This window comes from Typopeltis vanoorti, chromosome 24 (genome assembly GCF_054136105.1).
Source record: "Typopeltis vanoorti isolate ZY-2024b chromosome 24, IOZ_Tvanoo_1.0, whole genome shotgun sequence".
Taxonomy (NCBI): domain Eukaryota; kingdom Metazoa; phylum Arthropoda; class Arachnida; order Uropygi; family Thelyphonidae; genus Typopeltis; species Typopeltis vanoorti.
Window position 1 is genome coordinate 27,869,296 of NC_143572.1, and position 20,531 is coordinate 27,889,826.

Genomic DNA, 20,531 nt, shown 5'->3' on the forward strand with positions numbered 1-20,531 from the left:
GTTTGAGAGTGAATAAGTTCAAAGCATGCAACAGGTATAATATATAACTTATTTTAAAATTTAATATTCATATAACTACCTTAATTTTGTCTAATATTTAATTATTTAATCAAAGGTATATGTATTAATAATGAAAAGACCGTATTAAATATTGTTAAGCTATTTTAATTATTACTATGTTAATATTATAAGAATTTGTATTTGATAATTTAACTGCGCATTAATTGAAATGTAAATATTCTTATTTTGTTCCTGTTTGTGAAAGTTGAACGTTATGCGATAGCTCAATTTTATTATGTTTTGTTTTGTTGTCATGGAGACGTATGTAAGTAAGCTTGCATGAGTGTGGAACAAGGTGTGAGGCAAAATGCTGAAAGTTTACTGGAAAGTTAAAGAGATCACGAGAATAATTTAGGTGGGAATAATGGATATATAAGTGAGGAACGCTGAAAAAAATGGGGAGAATTAGAGATTAAGAGAGAGAGAAAGGAGAGGATTGGCTTTGGGTTGGAAACGGAGCATTAGGCATTCGGGAATCACAGTGCGATAATAGCGAGTTGGCAAGTCACTCAAGCAGCTAAATAAAGTCTACTAGTCGAGAGGCAGTTAGCTAATAAGTTGTAGAATAACAATTATAGCTATGGAAGACAGCTGAGTGACTACTAAATAGACTAGCAATACTTGAGTTGAGATATAATTTCAGCGCCGACCTTTCAAGGACATATGGAACCTTGAAGCAAAGCACTAAGTTACTAGAGATTAGTTGAGGCTGTAAAGTTGATGTTTACCGTTAGCTGTGTTTGGAATTATAGTGCCTAAAGAATTAATTGAATGCCAGAGGAATGAACAACCTAAAGTTAAGGAATTATTGTGTTGCCTTATTTCATGAGTGATCAGTATTACTTTATGCAACAACGTTTGTTTATGTGTATTGTGACCGATGATTAATTCAGTTATTGCTTAGAAGAATTATTTTAATGAGTGCCGTTTACTGTTTAAAGTGTTTACAGTTATAAAAAGTGTGTGTGTGTGTGTATATATATATATATATATATATATAAGTAGATGAAGATAGAAGATTATCGGTAAGATTATTCCAACCATTAATATTTCTATACAGAGAAGTGTGTGAGTTTCAACCTAGAATTTCCTGATACTAACAGTAACTATTGCGGAGAATTAGCCGAAGTGTAAAATTAAAAGTGTTTGTTTGTGAAGAGGTGTGTTACTGCAATTCTTATTGTATTTGGAACTTAAGGAACTGCAAGAAGACTGTACTAGAGATAACAGATTTACCATTGTCTGAGTTTGTATGATTGTACTTATCAGAGAAGCTAAAATGTTTGTGATATCTTAATTACTGATTTAAACTTAAGTGTAAAATTTGTGATTTTAAAATTAAATGTTTGTTTTTGTTAATCAAAAGTTGTATTTTGCCTGAATCTCTTTTACTGCACCATTCATAAAATATTCAAACCAAAGAGGGTAAATTAAGTAAGATAAATATTCTCGGCCAGTATATATAATAATGACATATAAAGGAAGGGTAGTTGAGAGTTGGTTTATCTTCAGTTCTTGAACTAATTCAGATATAAAGTGGCGCAGTCTTTAAATATACATTTTCTTTATATTTGAATTAGAAATCAGCTTGCAACCTATCAGCTAGTTAAGAACATCGTAATAGTAATCATGTCGGATCCAAGGTATAGTTTGGGAAGAAGTAGGATCCAACAGCGGTAAGTGCTTGGTGAAATGTTTAGTGGCCTCCTGCAATGAGCCTATAGTCTTCATGGAGATGCCATGCAATAATAATAAGAAGAAGAATAAATCTAATAATAGCTGTATATTTAAACACTACTTTGAAGTTTTAATAAATAAAATTCTTATTTCATCTAAACTTAAAATTTTGTCAGACTTGGGTAATATTTAGTATTTGGAATCTTTACTAAAATTTATTTTCACATTTTAGGTCAGCAATAATATGATATCTGGGTAGTTGTTTCAGACTAAACACTATTTATTTATTTATGTTTTTTTTTTAATATATATGAAAAAGTCATTAGAATAATCTTGCAGCACATGGGAATTTGTAATTGAGGGAATTTGATTGCAGTTAATTAATATTTTATTATTATTTTTTAAGATGTACTTCTTTTTTTCTCTTTTGTTCAGTTTTACCAAACCACCCAAGCAATTTAACAGTTGTAATAGGGAAAGATGCTGCCAATTTAACGTGGCAACCTCCAACTGAAATGCTTATTAAAGAAGAACTGCCACCACCACTCTTATATGAACTTCATTATTTTCGAGTTACTGATCTTTCTGGTAGTTTGAAGGTAAGTAGTCAGATTCACGTTAAAAAAAAAAAAAATGCTGAGACTTTAATTACTCACACTTTAAAACTTTGCCCTGTGATTTATTATCATGCTTACACCACCCATAGGACTAAATATGCTACTACAGGTTTCCAACCTTTCGTTAATGGAATTGAGATAAAACAAAAAGTAATAAACATATTTATTACATGAATATATTTCAACAAAAAGATTCCATCTTAGAATATGATGCAACAAATATAAGCAATGGTAACTTTTAATTTACTGTTTTTAGGTATGTGTGTTTTACAAATAAAACTTCTTTACAGTGTTCTTCAGTGTGTATCCATACTAATAGATATTTAAAACCATTTTTAGGAATGGATGATATTTTTTTTTTTTGATAGAATTGGAATACATTTCACTTTAACTGACTTTGTACGAGTACAATATATGTATGGAAAGTTAACTTTGGAAAGTTGTATGGAAAGCTAACTTGCCAAATGAAAAGAAATTAGCTGCAAGGTGAAAGTCAACCCATTAGATGTAGAAGATGCAATTGATTCAAAAGAATAAATGCAGAAGAATAACTTTACTAACTGCTGACAGTACCTTAGTATCAGAAACAGATGATGTAGTTTGAATAATGAGTTCTCACTTACAAGATCTATCAACCTGGTATATGTAACCTAGTGCACAGTGCTACTACTACTACATTGAATGAAGAGATAAAGGTTCTAAAGCTGTTGCATAACCTGGATAAGAATTCTGCAATTGGGACAGATGGGATATCAGCACATCCACTAAAGGAATGCTTGGCCAAACTGGCTAGGCCCTTGACATGTTTGCATAATTTGGGTCTTAGTTCTCAAAATATTCCACAAGAATGGAAAGAATGTATGATAATCTCATTGCACAAGAGTGGTGCAAAGACTGATGAGTCTAACTAACAACTATCTCTGTAGTAACTAAAAAAAATTTGAGTAGTTGGTAAGAACTTGCATATGGGTGTACAGTCAAAATACACTTTATAAGAACAGCATGGACTTTCTAAAGGAAAGTCAAGTCTGAGCCCTTTGTTCATATTTTCTATGATGTTACAGCTGAGTTGGATAAAGTCAAACAGTATCATAATACAGCATTTGATAGGATACCACATGAAAAGTTGTTCCATAAACTAGAGAATATGGGATTGAGATGTAAATTACTGGCTTGGATAAGTTGGTGGCTGACAGACAGTATGAGAACATGGTATGTAGGGATTGGGGGGGGGGGTGCAAGTCTCCCAGATTATTACAAGAGGTCAGTGGTGTGTCCCAGGGATTTGTCCTTAATCATTATTGTTTAATCTGTATATTAATGATATTGGTAAGGGGCTGACTGGAGATATTCAGTCAGTTGTTTGCTGATGATACAAAGATAGGCAGGACAATTAGAGATGCTACTGATGTATCACATTTTCATGGTGATTTGAATAGGCTGGAAGTATGGGCACGATTGCTAGCATGATCAGTATTTTCAGGGAGGATATTTCCTAGGTACAGTATTTTCAGGGAGGATAGAGAAGATAGAACTGGGGAGGAGTACTGTTGATGATAGCTGATGTGTTGCAGTCAAAGAAATTAGTATATCAAGATGATAGACATGTGAATGAGAGTTCATTTGAGGCGGTCTAGTGTGAAATAGTGACCAATGCAACCAAATATACAGTTGGATGCTGCTATAGGCCAGGGGGTACAGGGAGAGATATTGAATTCATGCAATGAGTGCAGGTTTAGTGATTATTATGGGGGATTTTAATTATGGTGATATCACATAGCAAAAAGGAAATGGAGTTCATACATCTTCTACGAGATAATTACTTGAAACAGCACATAACTGAAGGGATACGTGGTGTGAGAGTGTTGGACCTGGTTATTGGTTCAGAGGATATATGCATAAGTAAGGTGTCCTTGTTACCTCCAATTGGTAAAAGCAATCATGTGGTATTGACTTGGTAGGTTGCAAAATCTGTGGATTTTTCTGTTAAGAAGGGGTATATATGGAACTGCAGGTTAGGCAATTATAACAAGCTTCGGGGTGAGCTTGCAACCATCCCATGGCAGAACATATTGCAGGAGAAAGATGTTAGCAGTGCATGGGATAAAATCAGTGGGTATCTGAGGAAAGCAATATCAGATTGTGTTCCCATGGTCAGGAAGACAAACAAGGTGAGCAGTAGTATCAAGCTTGATCTGCAAAAAAAAGAAAATGTTATGGAGAATGTACAAAGGAGAAATGCGATCAGTACATCCATGAGCAGTACAAGGCTCAAGCTAGGAAGGTTATCAGCATAGTAAGAAAAGCTAAATCAGATTATGAGAAGACCTTAGCCAATGAGATCAAGGGTAATCCCAAAGAGTTCTTCCACTATGTGGCGAGTAAAAGGAAGAATGACTTCGGAAGGATAACTTGAGTGGGTGCTGATGGTATTGAGGTGACAAAATCAGATGTAATAGTCGAGTTACTGAGTGATCACTTTTCAAAAGTCTATCACCCAAGTGAGGATATCTCTGTACCTGTAGCAATAACTAATGTGAGAATTGAATTTAAGAAATCAGAGGTATTTAATATATTGCAAAATTTAAATGCAAATACTACTGTAGGTTTAGATGGAATATCAGCTCGGGTGTTACGTGAATGTGCAAAGGAATTGTCAGCCCCTCTCACTTGGATATTTAACTTAAGTTCAAACTCTGGTATGGTCCCTAGGGAGTGGAAATTAGGCAAAGTGGTTCCTTTGCACAAAGGTGGTTCTAAAACTGTGGTAGTTAATTACAGACCAATCACCATCTCAGGAGTAATGGTAAAAGTATTGAAAAAGTTGGTTAAAGACAAAATTCAAGAATAGGTGGATCAGGATATGATACTCTATAGAGGCCAACATGGTTTTGTTAAAGGTAGATCCTGCCTTAGCAATCTATTAACTTTTTATAATAGAATGACATCTGAGTTGGACAAAGGAACTGGCTACACAGTGGTACTTCTGGATTTAGCTAAGGCTTTTCACAGGATACCCCATGGAACACTGTTATGCAAATTGGAGCAGATGGGAATGGATACTAAATTGGTGATATGGATAGGAGAATGGCTCAGCGAGAGATACCAGAAGGTGGTGTATGGAGGAGCCAAGTCCAGGATGAGGCAGGTGACCAGTGGTGTGCCTCAGAGCTCTGTGCTTGGGCCATTGTTATTTGATTTGTATATAAATGATATAGGAAATGGCTTAAAGGGAGATATTCAGTTGTGTGCTAATGATGCAAAGTTGGGTAGCATAATAAAAAATCAAGCTGATGTTGAAAGTTTGCAGGATGATTTAAATAAGCTGCTAAGGTTATTAATAATTATTAATAACCAGCTTATTAATAGCAGCTTATTAATATTATTAATAAGCTGCTGTATAACTGAGAGGAGACCTCCACATAGCCTTTAAAGGAATGCAGAGAACCGACCAGGGCTTCTGACCTAATTTCCAATTTTCACCTTCTCGTGGTGCACCCTGTTGGGTATCTACTTGGACACTGAACGAACAAGGATGGGCTGGCAATTTGGAATTTAGCTGACCAAATTGTATTCTTATTGGTTAAACCAAAATAAAAAATGATGGTACAACATGACAAAATTTCATGCCGACTGGGGCGTCGCCCGGTTAAACAAGGCCCCCGTTGTTTTCGCCAGGGGACAGGGCGAACAGCGAAAAGTCAGCTACTGGAACAAATCTGAGAACACACCCTAACTGAACATCACCAGAGTTAAAGATGGGTGCTATCAACATAAGAAGCCTGAATGGCAAAGAAATGGAGCTAGCTGAGGAATTAGATAAGTACCAGATCGACATAATACTGAAACAAAAAAGACAAAAACTGGTGAGATCTTTCTGGGCAATAAATACAAAATGTTATATTCAGGCAATGACAATCAAGGAAAAGAAAGAGTAGCCATAGTATTCAACACAAAATATGAGGCTAATCTTCTTGAATGGCAGTCAGTCTCAAGTAGAGTAATGTAGGTAAATATGAGAATGGGGAACTGGACAATGAGACTTATTGTGCCTATGGTCCCACAGAAGGTTCTACTAAGGTAGAAGTGGAGGAATTTTATGATGCTTTAGAAAAAGCAACTGACACAATGAAAAAGGAAAAGTTGGTCCTTGTTGGGGATCTAAATAGCAGAGTAGGAAATGATTGTGAAATATACAAAAATGGAAAAATTTGGAGAAAAGAGTAAAGCTAATAATAACGGCAAATATTTGTTGGATTTCTGCTCAGGACATGGACTGGTTATTACTAACACCATGTTTCAACATAAAAATGTGCACAAATTCACATGGAGAGAAGAGGCTAGGAATAAGAAAAGTCTCATTGATTATGTTATTGTTGATAGTGATATTTTCTCCCTGGTGCAGGATACCAGAGTGTAGCTTCTCAACTGGCAGTTGAGCAACTTTCAGATGTGAACTATAGACTAAAATACACAAAGTTTATTGAAAAAAAAAAAAAAAAGTTTGAGAACAGGAATCAAACCTTGGAGATTCAGTGGCAAGCCTTGAAGAAAGCCCTGATTGATTCAGCTAGAGAGGCATGTGGTGAAGTTGTCTGCAAGGACAGAAAAATTAGAACTCCATGGTGGACAATTAAAGAGGCAGTGAAGGAAAAGAAGAAAGCATATCAAAAGTTCCTGGCAAATAAGTCAGCTTGTGCTCTTAGAGAATACAGAGACAAATGCAAGAATGCTAAACACTGTGTAAAACTAGCTAAACAAAAGTCATGGGAGGACATTGGCAAGAATATAGAAAATAAATATCAAGAAGGTGGCAAAATATTCAGTAGGGTGTTAAAGAAGCTTAGGAATGGAGGAAAGAGTGCTGTAAAAGGAATTAGAGATGATAAAGGTGATATGAAAACGGGAGAAAAAGGTATCCTTGAAGTATGGAGTAATTACTTTGAAAAACTGTTAAATGAAACAAGCAGTGATGACAGCACAGCGGTAAAAAGCACACAACAGGCATGCAGTCAGGAATACATATCCATACTTGAAGTAGAAAAAGCCAGCAGAGGCTTGAATTGTGGAAAGGCAGCAGGGATAGATGATATTCGACCAGAAATGCTGAAGTATGGTGGTATAAAAGTCTTACAGTGGCTGCACTGCATAGTTCAGAAAGCCTGGACAGAGGGACGAATTCCCAATGATCGGAGTAGAGCTCTCATAGTACCCATATATAATAAGGGAAATAAAACTGCATGTGAGAATTACTGAGGTATTTCCCTTCTGAGTGTTCCTGGCAAGATCTATGTAAGTATACTTGAAAAACGGTTAAGAAGAATTGTGGAAGAAAAGCTTGGTGAAGAACAAGCTGGATTCAGGCCAAATAGAGGCTGTCAGAATCAGATCTTCACTTTACGACAGATAGTCGAGAAAGCATGGGAATATAACAGAGATCTGTATTTAAGTTTTGTCGATTTGGAAAAGGCATATGACAAGGTGCCAAGAGAGAAGCTATTCAATATGCTGCAGTTATATGGTGTCAATGGGGCATTATATCAAGCAATACTTAGTCTTTATTTGAGTTGTAAGTCAGCAGTTAGAATTGAAGGAAGTACAGGAAGATGGTTTAATGTTAAAACTAGTGTGAGACAAGGATGTACATTTTCCCCTCTGTTATTCATTATCTCTATGGATCACATTATGAAGGAAAGTGGTATTAAACATGATATCATGTTTAATACCACTTTCCTTACCACATGATTTTTAGTGAAGAGGGTAAATTAAATATGGAAATAGACAACAGAATCAACAAAGCTGGTATGGTAGGAAGTCAAAATAAATTCCATAAATTTATATGGAATAAGAGAGAAATTAGTCGAAACACTAAATTAGCTGTATACAAGACAGTGTTCAAACCAGTTTTAACTTATGGATCTGAGAGCTGGGTCAGAAGTAAAACACTTGACCAAAGACTAGAGACTGCAGATATGAGAGTCCTGAGAAAGATTAGGAGCATGAATAGATGGCATCAGTGGCAATATCATATTAAAAAAGTTGATATTAGGAAAGAACTTGACATTGTCAGCATCCAGGAATGCGTTAGCAGAGCTAATCTCAGGTGGTATGGTCACTTGAACTGAATGGGGGAAGAAAGATTAGCAAAACAAGTGTTCTCTGCCAGGTTGGCAGGAAAACGACTCAGAGGAAGACCAAGATATAGATGGATTGATACAGTACAAAGTGCCTTAGATGATAGAAATATAAGATCTGATAATGTTGGAGTCTTGACAAGTAACAGACTGATTTGGAGGAAAATTGTGGATAGAAAATTAGTAAGGATGTAATTTTTTTCATGTAGTACTATCATATCCTGTACACCCCTTGAGGGTACATATCAGGAATTTGATGATGGTGGTAGAATGGGCATAAAGTAATGGATGTCAGTTCAATGTGGAAAAGTGTAAAGTTATGCATTTTGGGATTAAAAGATTACCAGCTGTGTACTACATTGATGGAACAGTACTGCAAGAGATTGATGAGGCTAGGGACTTAGGGGTGTTGGTAGATAGGGAGATGAAGTTCACGGGACACATTGCTAAGGTGTTCAAGATTGCACATAGGATTACTTGGTTGTTGAGGAACACAATGACATCCAGAGATAAAGAGGTTATCATTCCCCTTTATAAAGCATTGATACCTCCACATTTGGATTACTGAGGTCTGGTCACTTGGATTCCTTGGAGATGAGGAGGCTGTGGAGAGGGTTCAGAGAAGAGTGACTAAGTTGGTGAGTGATGTAAAAAATGCTCCCTACATTGATAGATTGAGAGCTTGTGGATTGCAGAGGTTAGTTGATGGGCAGAGAAGAGGGGATATGATAGAAACATTTAAATTACTGAAAGGTTTTTATAGGCTTGATGCAGGGGAAATGTTTCAGCTGTGTGATAGTGATGGAAGAACAAGAGGTCATCCCTGGAGATTAAAGAAGAGTGTGGTTAACAAGGGTGCAAGAACAAGGTTTTTTGCCTGGAGGGTGATGAATGAGTGAAATTCATTGCCTGACTTAGTTGTGAGTTCTTCATCTGTAAATGAATTCAAGAAGAGTTATGACAGATATTGTTTTGCTGGTTTGCGTCTCCTGCGATGAGTCTACTGACTCCATGGAGATACCAGTAATAATAATCAGTTTCTTTTAGCATAATCCTGCTAATATAATATAATATGCTATTGGATAGCTCATTACACTAGAGTGCATTAGTTTACATTTGCTTGTTCAAATTTGTATTCCTAATTACACTGCCTGTATTTACATCATTATGGCATATGCTAAATCCTTCCCAGTATCATTAATGTGAAGATTGAATAACAGTGGACCAAGGAATGCATTCTCAGGATACACCACTGGTAACCTTAATCTTGCAGATTCACATCCCATACAAGAATTTTTGATGTCTTTCATCAGCTATCCTCGTATCCAAACTTGTAATTTATAATTCAGCCCCATCTCTTCCAAATTATGCAACAGGCTTCCATGCTGAATCCTGTTAAAAGCTTTTGCAAAGTCCAAGGTAATCATGGTCATGGTTTGACAATTTGTATAAAATCTTACTTGCAAAAAAAAAAAAAAAAAAAGTACTCTCCCAAGACCTACCCTACTTTTTAAAATAATTTGTCTGAATAAATCAACAGGAGTTTCATAAAGGGATCAGTGGTACTGCATCTATGTATCCTTATAATTAAAAACAAATTTATTTAGAAAGCGATTATTATTTTATTAAATAATCCATTTTGTCCAGTCTACAACTACGCACCAGCTGCCAAAATCCCTTGACTGTGCTGAGTAGGCAAGCATATTTATCGAGCCCTGATCATGGTGTATCCATTCTCCTTGTCTAGCTCATGACATTATGAAATGTGAGCAAGCCACTCAAGCATCACCTTCCCTTAGTGGTCCCATTTCTGTATGTGATCTCTTATCTACTTTTCCATAATCTTCACCACCACTCCAGAGATACTGAGTTGATAGTTAGACACATCAGTCTATGCACTATCTTGTATGACTACTCTTATGTGTTTTTCCTCTTAAATTAGTAAACTTCAGCACTTTTTTTGGTACTGTTTGTACTAATTTCATGTCAACATGAGTGGAGCTATCAGCTGTTGTGACATACTTAACTTGAATGAAATCAGTAATTACTTGTTCTTCTCCCCATGGAGAAAGAACATTCACAATTTTTGCATGTTGTTTGGTTTGAGCGCAAGAAAATATTTGTGATATTGCTTTTCTTTTATTATTATTATTATTATTTTTGTAACCTCCATGGAGTCATCAGACTCACCATGGGAGGCCCACTCAACTTGTTATTGTGGTTGTGAAATCTTTTGATTAAAAACATAACAATAGCAAATTTTTCTGTGTATAAGACAAACCCTACTTTTTCAAACCCAAAATTAAGAAATCAATAATTTATACATCTCCACTGTCTAATCATACACTCAGTGGGAAGAGGTCTAAACTGTCTCTCTGAAGCTTTATTTCCATGTTCTTTTGCATAATTGATGACTTTTAACTTGAATTTTGAAGAATATGACAATCGTTTTTTATTTTCGGACATTTTTATGAGCAAATGCTCAAAATATTGTTAATGCATTAACTTATCTCGCCAATGAGTAGTGCAGACATATGAATGCTTTCAGAGTTCTGATTGGTTTATTTAGAATCAGCCGTTAATGACATCATTTGACAGAGTTAACAGAGACTAGTGATTGGCGGAAGCCTGTTTGCAGAGACAAGGTACCAGCAGTTTTGCCAAGGCAACCGTGGGTCTCTCAACCAGTTACCCCCCCCCCCCCCCATGTATAAGATGACCCCCAAATGTTAGTCAAAAAATTTTGGAAGAAAGTATCGTCTTATACACAGTATATATTTTCCACTGAACTTTTGATTATTTTGGTGTGTATGTTTCTTTGTTTTGATGTGTATTGGAATCCATGTCCAATAAGAAATTGTGCATTATATGTAAGGCATTGATAGCTATTTATTTTAGTGGTCAATTTAAATCTTCTTGTAAAATAATTGTAAGAATACTGTATGTAAGAATAATAATATACAGCATGCTACAGTGCAGTATATTGCACTGTAGCATGCTGTATATTATTATTATTATACAGGTAATAATAATCTACAATTTTATTACCTGTATAATAATAATCTATTATTATTATACAGGTAATAAAAATTTACAACTCTTCATGGAGTTGTAAATTTATTTCAGGAGGCCTCCTAAACATTTCACCAAGCAGCAGCTATCATTTGCATAATAACTGTCATATTTTGCTTTGAACTCCTTCACCAATAAAGCATTTGTAACTGACTCTGCTCATTCACTTCCTCAAGCAAAAAAAGCTTGGGGTTTTGTCCTTGCTAATTACACTTAGTTTCCAGAGGTGACTTATAGTTCTCCCATCATTAGTCACATACATTGGTCGATTGGTAGAGTGTCTGCTACTAATGGCTCACGCAAAAAATTAAGAAAGTTTGAGCGCGGTTAGTAGTTGGAAGGAGGTTCAATCGTTCGATGCTGTTGGCACACTCTCCCTCAATGAGTCTTTGGACTCCCTGGAGGTGTCATAATAATAATAATAATAATATTTATCTATCCTGTATTCCCTCAATCAATCCTATAAAAATTGTTTAAAGTAATTTATATATATCTCTATATAGCTTAGATGGTGTCTGTATATATCTCTTGTCTCTGTATAACTTATGTAGTTTCTGTCTTTCTCTTATCTGCATATAGCTTTTATATATGTGTGTCCATACATATATATTGTACATAAATATAAAACATAAGTCTTATATATCTCTTACTTTTATGACTGAACAAAAGAGAAAAACTATACCAAACTGTCATTTATTGTTAGATTTTGGCACATTTTGTAATATTCTTTTTTGAAATAATTCATAATTTTTCAGTTTTTATTGTAATGATTTTAGCTTAGAATAGACACATTGTCTGTAGCAATCAGACAATGTAATTTTTTGTTAATGTGTGTGCATGCACTCTCACACACACACACACACACACAGTGTGCAAAGCTGCAAACTATCTATAACAGTTATAATCAACTCTTACTTTTGCAGACTCATGAGGAGAAACACAGGTTTGTTATAATAGGTGGTTTACTTTTATGAATTTCCTTTAGCATAGTGTTGTTCAGCCTGGTTGGCCAAGTAGTTAGCATGTCTTCTCTCCAGCCAAGAGGCTCTGGGTTCAAATCCCACCATGGGCATGGATGTTTGTGATTGTCCTACTAACTTTGTGTGGAAAGGGAATCTGTGACCCTACCAATTATTCTAGCAGAAGACTTCACTCCCAAAACTTGGTGAGGTACAGGAGTGACCATACAGCATCTACGGACATCAAATGTGAATTTTTTATTTATTTTTTTATAGTGTTGTCCTATTGGGCTTTAGCTAGGATTTTGAGGAGTTTCTTGTAGTGGGCAAGTATGTGAGTGAATTTATTATGGTGAGAGGTGACTATATATAATCAACAAAACTGATAAAAAAAAAAAGGAAAGAAAAGAAAAAAGTATCTACCACAAGTTAAATGCTTGCTTCTGTTAGTTAAATAAAGGTAAGGTGAAAGAACTAATTGTCTTAGTTGGCACAAATGATTTGAGCGGCAAGAACTGTGGAGATATAGACTGAAAGGAAGAAAGATCACATGCAGGAAGGAAATGGAATTTATACACCTACTGAGCGATAATTACTTGAGGCAGCATATCATGTAGAGGACTAGGGTGTGAGAGTATTGGACCTGATCAAAAGAGCTATCCATAACCAAGATGATCACATTGTCTCCAATTGGCAAAAGAGACCATGCAGTTTTGACTTGGGAGATTGTAAAACATGAGGAATATTCTGTCAAGAAGGGGCATGTGGAACTACAATGGAGGTGATTATGATAAACTTAGGAGAAAGCTTAAATCTGTGCCATGGCATAAAACACTGCAGGGTAAGGATGTTAGTAGTGCATTGGAGATGATAGTTAAAGGTCATCTAGAGTAGCTCTTCCCAAACTTATGGATGTAAAGGCCCCTTCTGGAAAAATTAAAATATTTCATGGCCCCCCATCGAAAAAAAATCTTAATACAGACATATATTATTATAGTATTTACTGTATTTATATTCAATACAAAACATACACAGCAAATAACTGGTAATTAGTTTACGGAATTAACAACGCATATAAAGTATATTAATTAAAGGTAACTTTAATAAATAACTTCTATATTTCGGCAATGTCACGTTGCCATCTTCAGGAACATAAAGATATGGTATGTGCACGCAGGCACTAACAAAAGCAAATGAGGAACAAGAAACTAATATTGTTCCTAAAGGTGCCCTCTGGTGGGCTAATTTGGTTGTCTTGGCAGTTGGGCTGAAGATCTCAAAATGTAAGTCTCCCAAATTTGGGGTAGTTTCATGCACCCAAATTTGTTGAGGTTAGGAACGTTTTTTCCTAACTATGATTCCTTGAATAATCTTTCGTATGTAAACTTGCTGCGGTGTATTATTTTTGTTTTCTTCCAACGAATTCTATGGTGGGTATCGAAGGCATGGTCTGCCAGCCCAGAGCGGCTGTACTGGTGAAACCGGATGTAGTCTTTGTGTTCTGAAATCCTGATATTTGTTGTTCTGCCTGTTTGGCCAAAGTAGGACAGTTTGCAGCTGCAAGGGACCTGGTATACACCAGGTAGGTCTAGGGGAAGTGGTTGGTCTTTGGTAGAGCGGATAAGGGATGCCAACTTTTTATATGGTCTGTAACAAGAAGTAAGGTCATATTTTCTGAGGATATTGGTTATTTTCTCAGAGGTGCCCTGGATGTAGGGGATGGTGATAGATTTGGTGTAATTTTTATTGTGGGGGTTGTGGTTTACTGGTTTTAGTATTTTTTGGGGTTATAGCCATTGGCTAAGAAAGTGTTTTGGATGTGGTTTAGTTCAATAGTTAGGGTCTTGTCATCTGAGCAGATTAATTTTGCCATGTTATATAGTGTTTTTATAACCCCATATTGTTGTGTGTGGGGGGGGGGGGAGGATTGCTGGTGAATGTATCTACCAGTATGGGTGGGTTTTCTGTAAACAGAGAAAACCAAAGATCCATCAAGCTGGCGGGTGATTAAAGTGTCTAGGAAGGGGAGAGTATTGTTTTCCTCTTTTTCTAAAGTGAACTGGACTCTGGGGTGTTGGTTTTTTAAGTGTGTTAGGAAGGAGTGGAGTGAGTCTGAGCCATGTGGCCAAATAGCGAACACATCATCCACGTAACGAAGCCAAATAGTGGGTTTTTGTGGGGCGGAGTTTAAGGCTTTCTCTTCAAAGGTGTCCATAAAGAAATTGGCCAAGGGTGGGGAAAGTGGTGAACCCATGGCTGTCCCCTCTATCTGTTTGTAGAACTTTCCTTGCCAAATGAAATAGCCCGAGTTCATTGTGAACTTAAATAGGGCTGAGATATCGGGAGGAAACTTGACTTGGATGAGTTCTAGGGTTTCTTTGAGTGGGACATTAGTGAATAGGGAGGAGACGTCAAAACTGACCATTATGTCAGTGTGTTGGAGTGAGAGGTTTTCTATACTGACTTTAAAGTGGGCTGAGTTTTTTATGTGTGATGGTGTGTTGCCAGTATAGTGTGTGAGCGTTTTGGCTAAATGTTTGGCTAATTTATATGTGGGAGAATCAATGCCATCCACTATGGAACGTAATGGCACATTTTGTTTATGTATTTTCGGGAGTCCATATAATCTGGGTGAGGGGGGGGGTCTAGAGTTATAAGATTTTAGTTTGTTAGCGACTTCCACAGGCCAACAAGTGACTTTCTTAAGGAGTCTGTGGAGAGTTCTAATTTGAGAGCTGGTAGGATTATATTCAATAGGGAGGTAAGTAGTACGGTCTAGTACTAAAGCATTAAGCTTACCTTTGTAGTCCTTTTGATTTAACACCACAGTGGCGTTTCCCTAATCCGCTTTGGTGATTACTATTTTTTTGTTATTCTTCATTTCTTGTAGGGCTGCATATTCGTCTTTGGATAAGTTTTGGGAGGTTTGGCTTTAGTGAGAACACCGACTACATCCAGTCTGACGTTGTTGGCGATATGGTTAGGAAGGTTGTGAATCCCACGTTCTATTTGGATCATGATTTCTTCGGCAGGTATTCTTTTAGGACCTAGGGCGAAATTGTGACCACATGCAAGTGCGGTGAGTGCTTCAGGCTTTAAAACTACCGACGAGAGGTTGACTACAGTGTTGAACGGTGGCTGCGGTAAGGAAGTAGAATTCTTTATCAGGTTTTCATATTTTTTCAAGTGCCGACTTGGTATTTTTTCGAATTCTTTTCTTGCTGATGCGCAGGAGATGTCATAACGTATCATCCAAAGGTCCTGGCCGAGTGTATTCGAAAGCTCTTCCTCTAGCGCCCGTAAGGTTTTGTTTACGTCGGCAAGGAGAACACGCATCGTGGTAATTTGTTCTCTTAACAGGGTGAAGCTAGTGTGATTATAAATGCGCAGAGCTTTCTGTGAAGTAAAACAGTGCTTCAATTTAAGACAATTAGGGATTATTTTGTTATCCCGGCAGCGTTTTAGGAACATCAGACGATTTAGTTGTCTGGATATCTTCAACCTCATTTTGCCGTATTGACCAAAAAAATCCAATATCCTCAGAAAATATGACCTTACTTCTTGTTACAGACCATATAAAAAGTTGGCATCCCTTATCCGCTCTACCAAAGACCAACCACTTCCCCTAGACCTACCTGGTGTATACCAGGTCCCTTGCAGCTGCAAACTGTCCTACTTTGGCCAAACAGGCAGAACAACAAATATCAGGATTTCAGAACACAAAGACTACATCCGGTTTCACCAGTACAGCCGCTCTGGGCTGGCAGACTATGCCTTCGATACCCACTATAGAATTCGTTGGAAGAAAACAAAAATAATACACCGCAGCAAGTTTACATACGAAAGATTATTCAAGGAATCATAGTTAGGAAAAAAACGTTCCTAACCTCAACAAATTTGGGTGCATGAAACTACCCCAAATTTGGGAGACTTACATTTTGAGATCTTCAGCCCAACTGCCAACACAACCAGTTATGTATGACCAACGTATAAGCCTTTGTACTAGAATACACAGCAAATATTGCAAAAATCAAATGCAAATATTACATTTTTAGCACGTTACATACACATTTGACATGGCACATTATCTTATATTTTTATATAGATAGATATATTGTTATTGTACATTTGCACTACAAATGTTAAATTTGTTTTCATTATTTCATGGTCCTCTCAACAAAACTAACGGCCCCCAGTTTGGGAAGCGCTGATCTAGAGGAAGCAATATTAAATTGTATACCTAAGGTAAGGAGGGTTAATCAGTTAAGAGTTAGATGGATGAATAATATCATTAAGCATGAGCTGTAGAAGAAGAAGAAAATTCTGTAGAGGGTATATAAAAGGAATGGTGATCAGCAAACTCATGAACAGTACAAGGCTCAGGCAAGAAAGGTGTCCAGCATGGCATAGGAAGGCAAAATCAGATTATGAGAAGAATCTAGCCAAGCTAGGCAAAGGCAATCACAAGAGTTTTCATTATGTGGCAAGTAAAAGGAAGAATGACTATGGAAGATTAACCTTAATGAGTATGATGGTCATGAGGAGACAGAAGCAGATAAAATAGTTGAGTTATTGAATGACCATTTTGCAATGGTATATCGTCCTAGTGAGCTTATTGCTTTAACCTATGTGACAGACACTGATGATGGGAACAGAGGTGGATGAATTGGAGGTTCTTAAGATATTGACGAAAGTCAGTGTAAATACAACTGTGGAATTAGATGGGATGTCAGCTCGGATTTTACGAGAATGTGCAAGGGAACTGGCAGTATCTCTGACCATGCTGTTTAATATATCTCAGCTCTGGTAGAGTTCCAGGGAAGTGGAAAGAGGGCAAAATAATTCCCTTGCATAAGGGAGGTTCTAAGACCACAGTAGCAAATTAATTATGGACCAATTGGTATCTCAGGCCTGGTGTTAAAAATACTGTAAAAATTGGTGAAATAGAGAATTCAAGAATGGATGGATAAATATATTATACTATATGAAGGGCAACATGACTTTGTGAAGGGTAGCTCATGCCTTGGTAATTTACTAACTTTTTATAATAGAGTAACAGCTGAGAAGGATAAAGGAAATGGTTACACGATGAATCTGCTGCATTTTTGAAAAGGCATTTGACAGAATAAATACCACATGGAACTCCGTTATGCAAATTTAAAACAAATTGGGATGGATTACAGTGGTAATGTGGTAAGAGGATGATTGCTGGATTAGATATCAAAAAGTGGTATATGGAGGGGCAGAACGAAAAACAGGTGACTAATGGTGTATCAATGCTGGGACCACTACTGTTTAATTTGTACATAAATGATAAAGGAAATAACTGAAAGTAAATATTCAGTTGTTTGCTGGTGATGTGAAAGTAGGTAGAGTAATAGTAGTTAATCAACACAATGTGGAGAACTTGCAGAATGATTTAAATAGGTTGTCAGTATGGGCAAAAGATAATGGATATCAGTTTAATTTGGAGAAATGTAAAGTTATACATTTTGGGATAAATAGATTACAAGCTATGTACCACATTGATGGAACTGTACTCCAGGAAATAGATGAAGCTAGAGATTTAGGGGTGGTACTAGTAGATAGACAGTTAAAATTTAGAGGACATATTGCTGAGATTGCTAAAGTAGCCCATAATATTACTTGACTATTGAAAAACAAGTTGAGATAAGGAAGTTATTATGCTCGTACTTCTTTATAATGCCTTGATACATCCGCATCTAGATTACTGTGTTCAGGTGTCGTCTCCTGGGTTTCTTGTGGATGAGGAAGTGGTGACGAGGATTCAGAGTCAAGTGACCAAGATGGTGAGTGGCCCATAGAATGTTCCCTATGAGGATAGATTGAGGGTGTGTCGATTGCAGAAGTTGGTTGATAGGAGAAAACTAGAGGATATGATAGAAACATTTAAGTTACTTAATGAGTTTTATAGGATTGATGCAGAGGTAATGTTTCAGCACATCAAACAAAGTTCAAATTTTTCTAATAGGAAGCAAATCATTATGGATTGGCTCTCTGCAAATAACAGTTCTCATTCCCCAGATATGCAAAAAATTGAATTGCTTGACTTGGTCAAAAGAAACTTGCCCAAAACTAAACAATTTAAATTCAACACAATGCTGAAAGACCATGGATTCCTAGCTTTGAGACTACCACCATAGCATTGTGATATTAATGCTATTGAATATGTTTGGGCAGAAGTGAAGAATTTCATTTGTCATTGCAGCGTAACTGGGGATATTGATATGTCGAAACTTTGTAAGATTTCAGAACAGGTGATTGAAAGTATGTATTACAGCTCAAAACTTGGAAAAACATTGCTCTCATGTCACCTCATTGGAAAATATGTTTTGGGACACGAACAGAATTATCGAAGAATTTTGTGAACCTTTCGTGATCAATGTAAGTGAAAGTGATGGTGATTCAGACACCGATTCAGATGACTATGAAGATTGAAAGGATTTGATAATGGTATTTTTTTTCGAACCTTATTTTTTTTGCATGGGTTTGTTAAAAGAGTCACAACAGGTCATAAATGATTAATTGGTTTAGAACATTAAAGCGTCTCAGTTCTCTCAACTGTGAGTTTAGAATATCTAATTTCATTTGAAAAAAATTTCTGTTTTTCTATATCATTATTTTTATTTTATACAAAACTTTCTTAAAAATAAATTTCGTTAAATTTTTATTTTTTTTTATACCTTTTTAATTTTGTTAATATTATACATACATTTTTTCCAATTGTTATAAAAGCAAAATAGTTACCACTTTAGAAACTACAGTGTTCGTAAAATAAAAGTTAAATTTTCCAACCTGCAATAATAAACAAACTCATCCCACAAGATGGATTGATTACCCTATTATCGGAATAGATTCTCCTCTTTCTGCCATGCACAGAAGTGTCGGAGGGTTTTGCATCTGTGGGCATACGGTAATCTGTTAAGTTTGTAGTCTGTGCAAGAATGTGTATGATATAATTGCATATCTTAAAATGTTTTCACATAATGCTTTATTAAATAGTATTTTTATGTGTGTTGAAGCAATATCTTTTAATCGATGTAGTTTGGCTTGCTATTATCCTGAGTTTGTTGTCTAGTAATTTGTATGGCTATTCCAACTTTGAACAGCATGGAAGTGAAGTCCGAGATAACATGTTTTCGCCTGTGTGATGGTTGTGGTTTTAGGATCAGCACTTTGTGTATGGGAGGATGGATGTTGGATAGTGCGATATTTAGTTTCTATGGTATGGACTGGGCATTTTAAAATATCATTAGCTTTGTTTTTCGGAGTTTATATATATATGCCATTTTCAGTTAGCCAGTTAGTGATCAGATTGATTTCAGTAAGAAAATACCATGAGTAGACATATTACTTACAATTATAATAACGGAATTAACTCACGTAAAATATTCTTTATTAGTAGAATTTTTGCCTGAGTATCACAGGCATCACCAGTACAAGTACAAAGGCTAATTAAACAATAACTGACATATTCACAAGGTGCCACTTAAGTAGTACTTAAGTAAAGTAAGATAACAAGAAATGGTCCTTAAATTTTCTAAACTTATTTTAAAAAAAACAAAAAAACTATATATATATATATATATATATATATATATATTGTGAAAAGAGTTGAATGACTTAAACCGAGAGTTAGCTAAAAGGGGGTTTAATAGTAAAACACGACTAGTTTCAGCTTATAATAGCCTTCATCAGGTGACATTATAAAAGAAAAAAACACTAAACACTGAAGGTTAAAAAACTATGAACAACATAGTCTCTCTATACATAATTAGTATGAAAACGTTGTAGTTGTATTTAAAGCTGTTCTTTCGTTTGTTGCATTGTTAGGAGAGTGCGTGCTTGCAGCATCACGTGAACGCCAGTACATGATTACAGCTGAATGACTATCTGGGAGGTTGTAGCTCAAGTTATTATTTAGATGTTCAGGATTGAGGATGATTTCTCTAATCAAATGCAAATATTACATTTTTAGCATCTTACATCCA

At 36.0% G+C, this 20,531-nt stretch overlaps 1 protein-coding gene across 4 annotated transcripts in view; it reads left to right on the forward strand.

Annotated features, from left to right (window-relative positions):
* Positions 1-20,531, forward strand: part of LOC150093047 (uncharacterized) — a 568,891-nt gene that overhangs the window by 400,059 nt on the left and 148,301 nt on the right. For all 4 annotated transcript variants that reach the window (XM_090413702.1, XM_090413701.1, XM_090413703.1 and 1 more), the window contains one exon: positions 2,173-2,336. In XM_090413702.1, the coding sequence (XP_090269828.1) occupies positions 2,173-2,336 (164 nt within the window). The remainder of the gene's footprint in view (positions 1-2,172; positions 2,337-20,531) is intronic.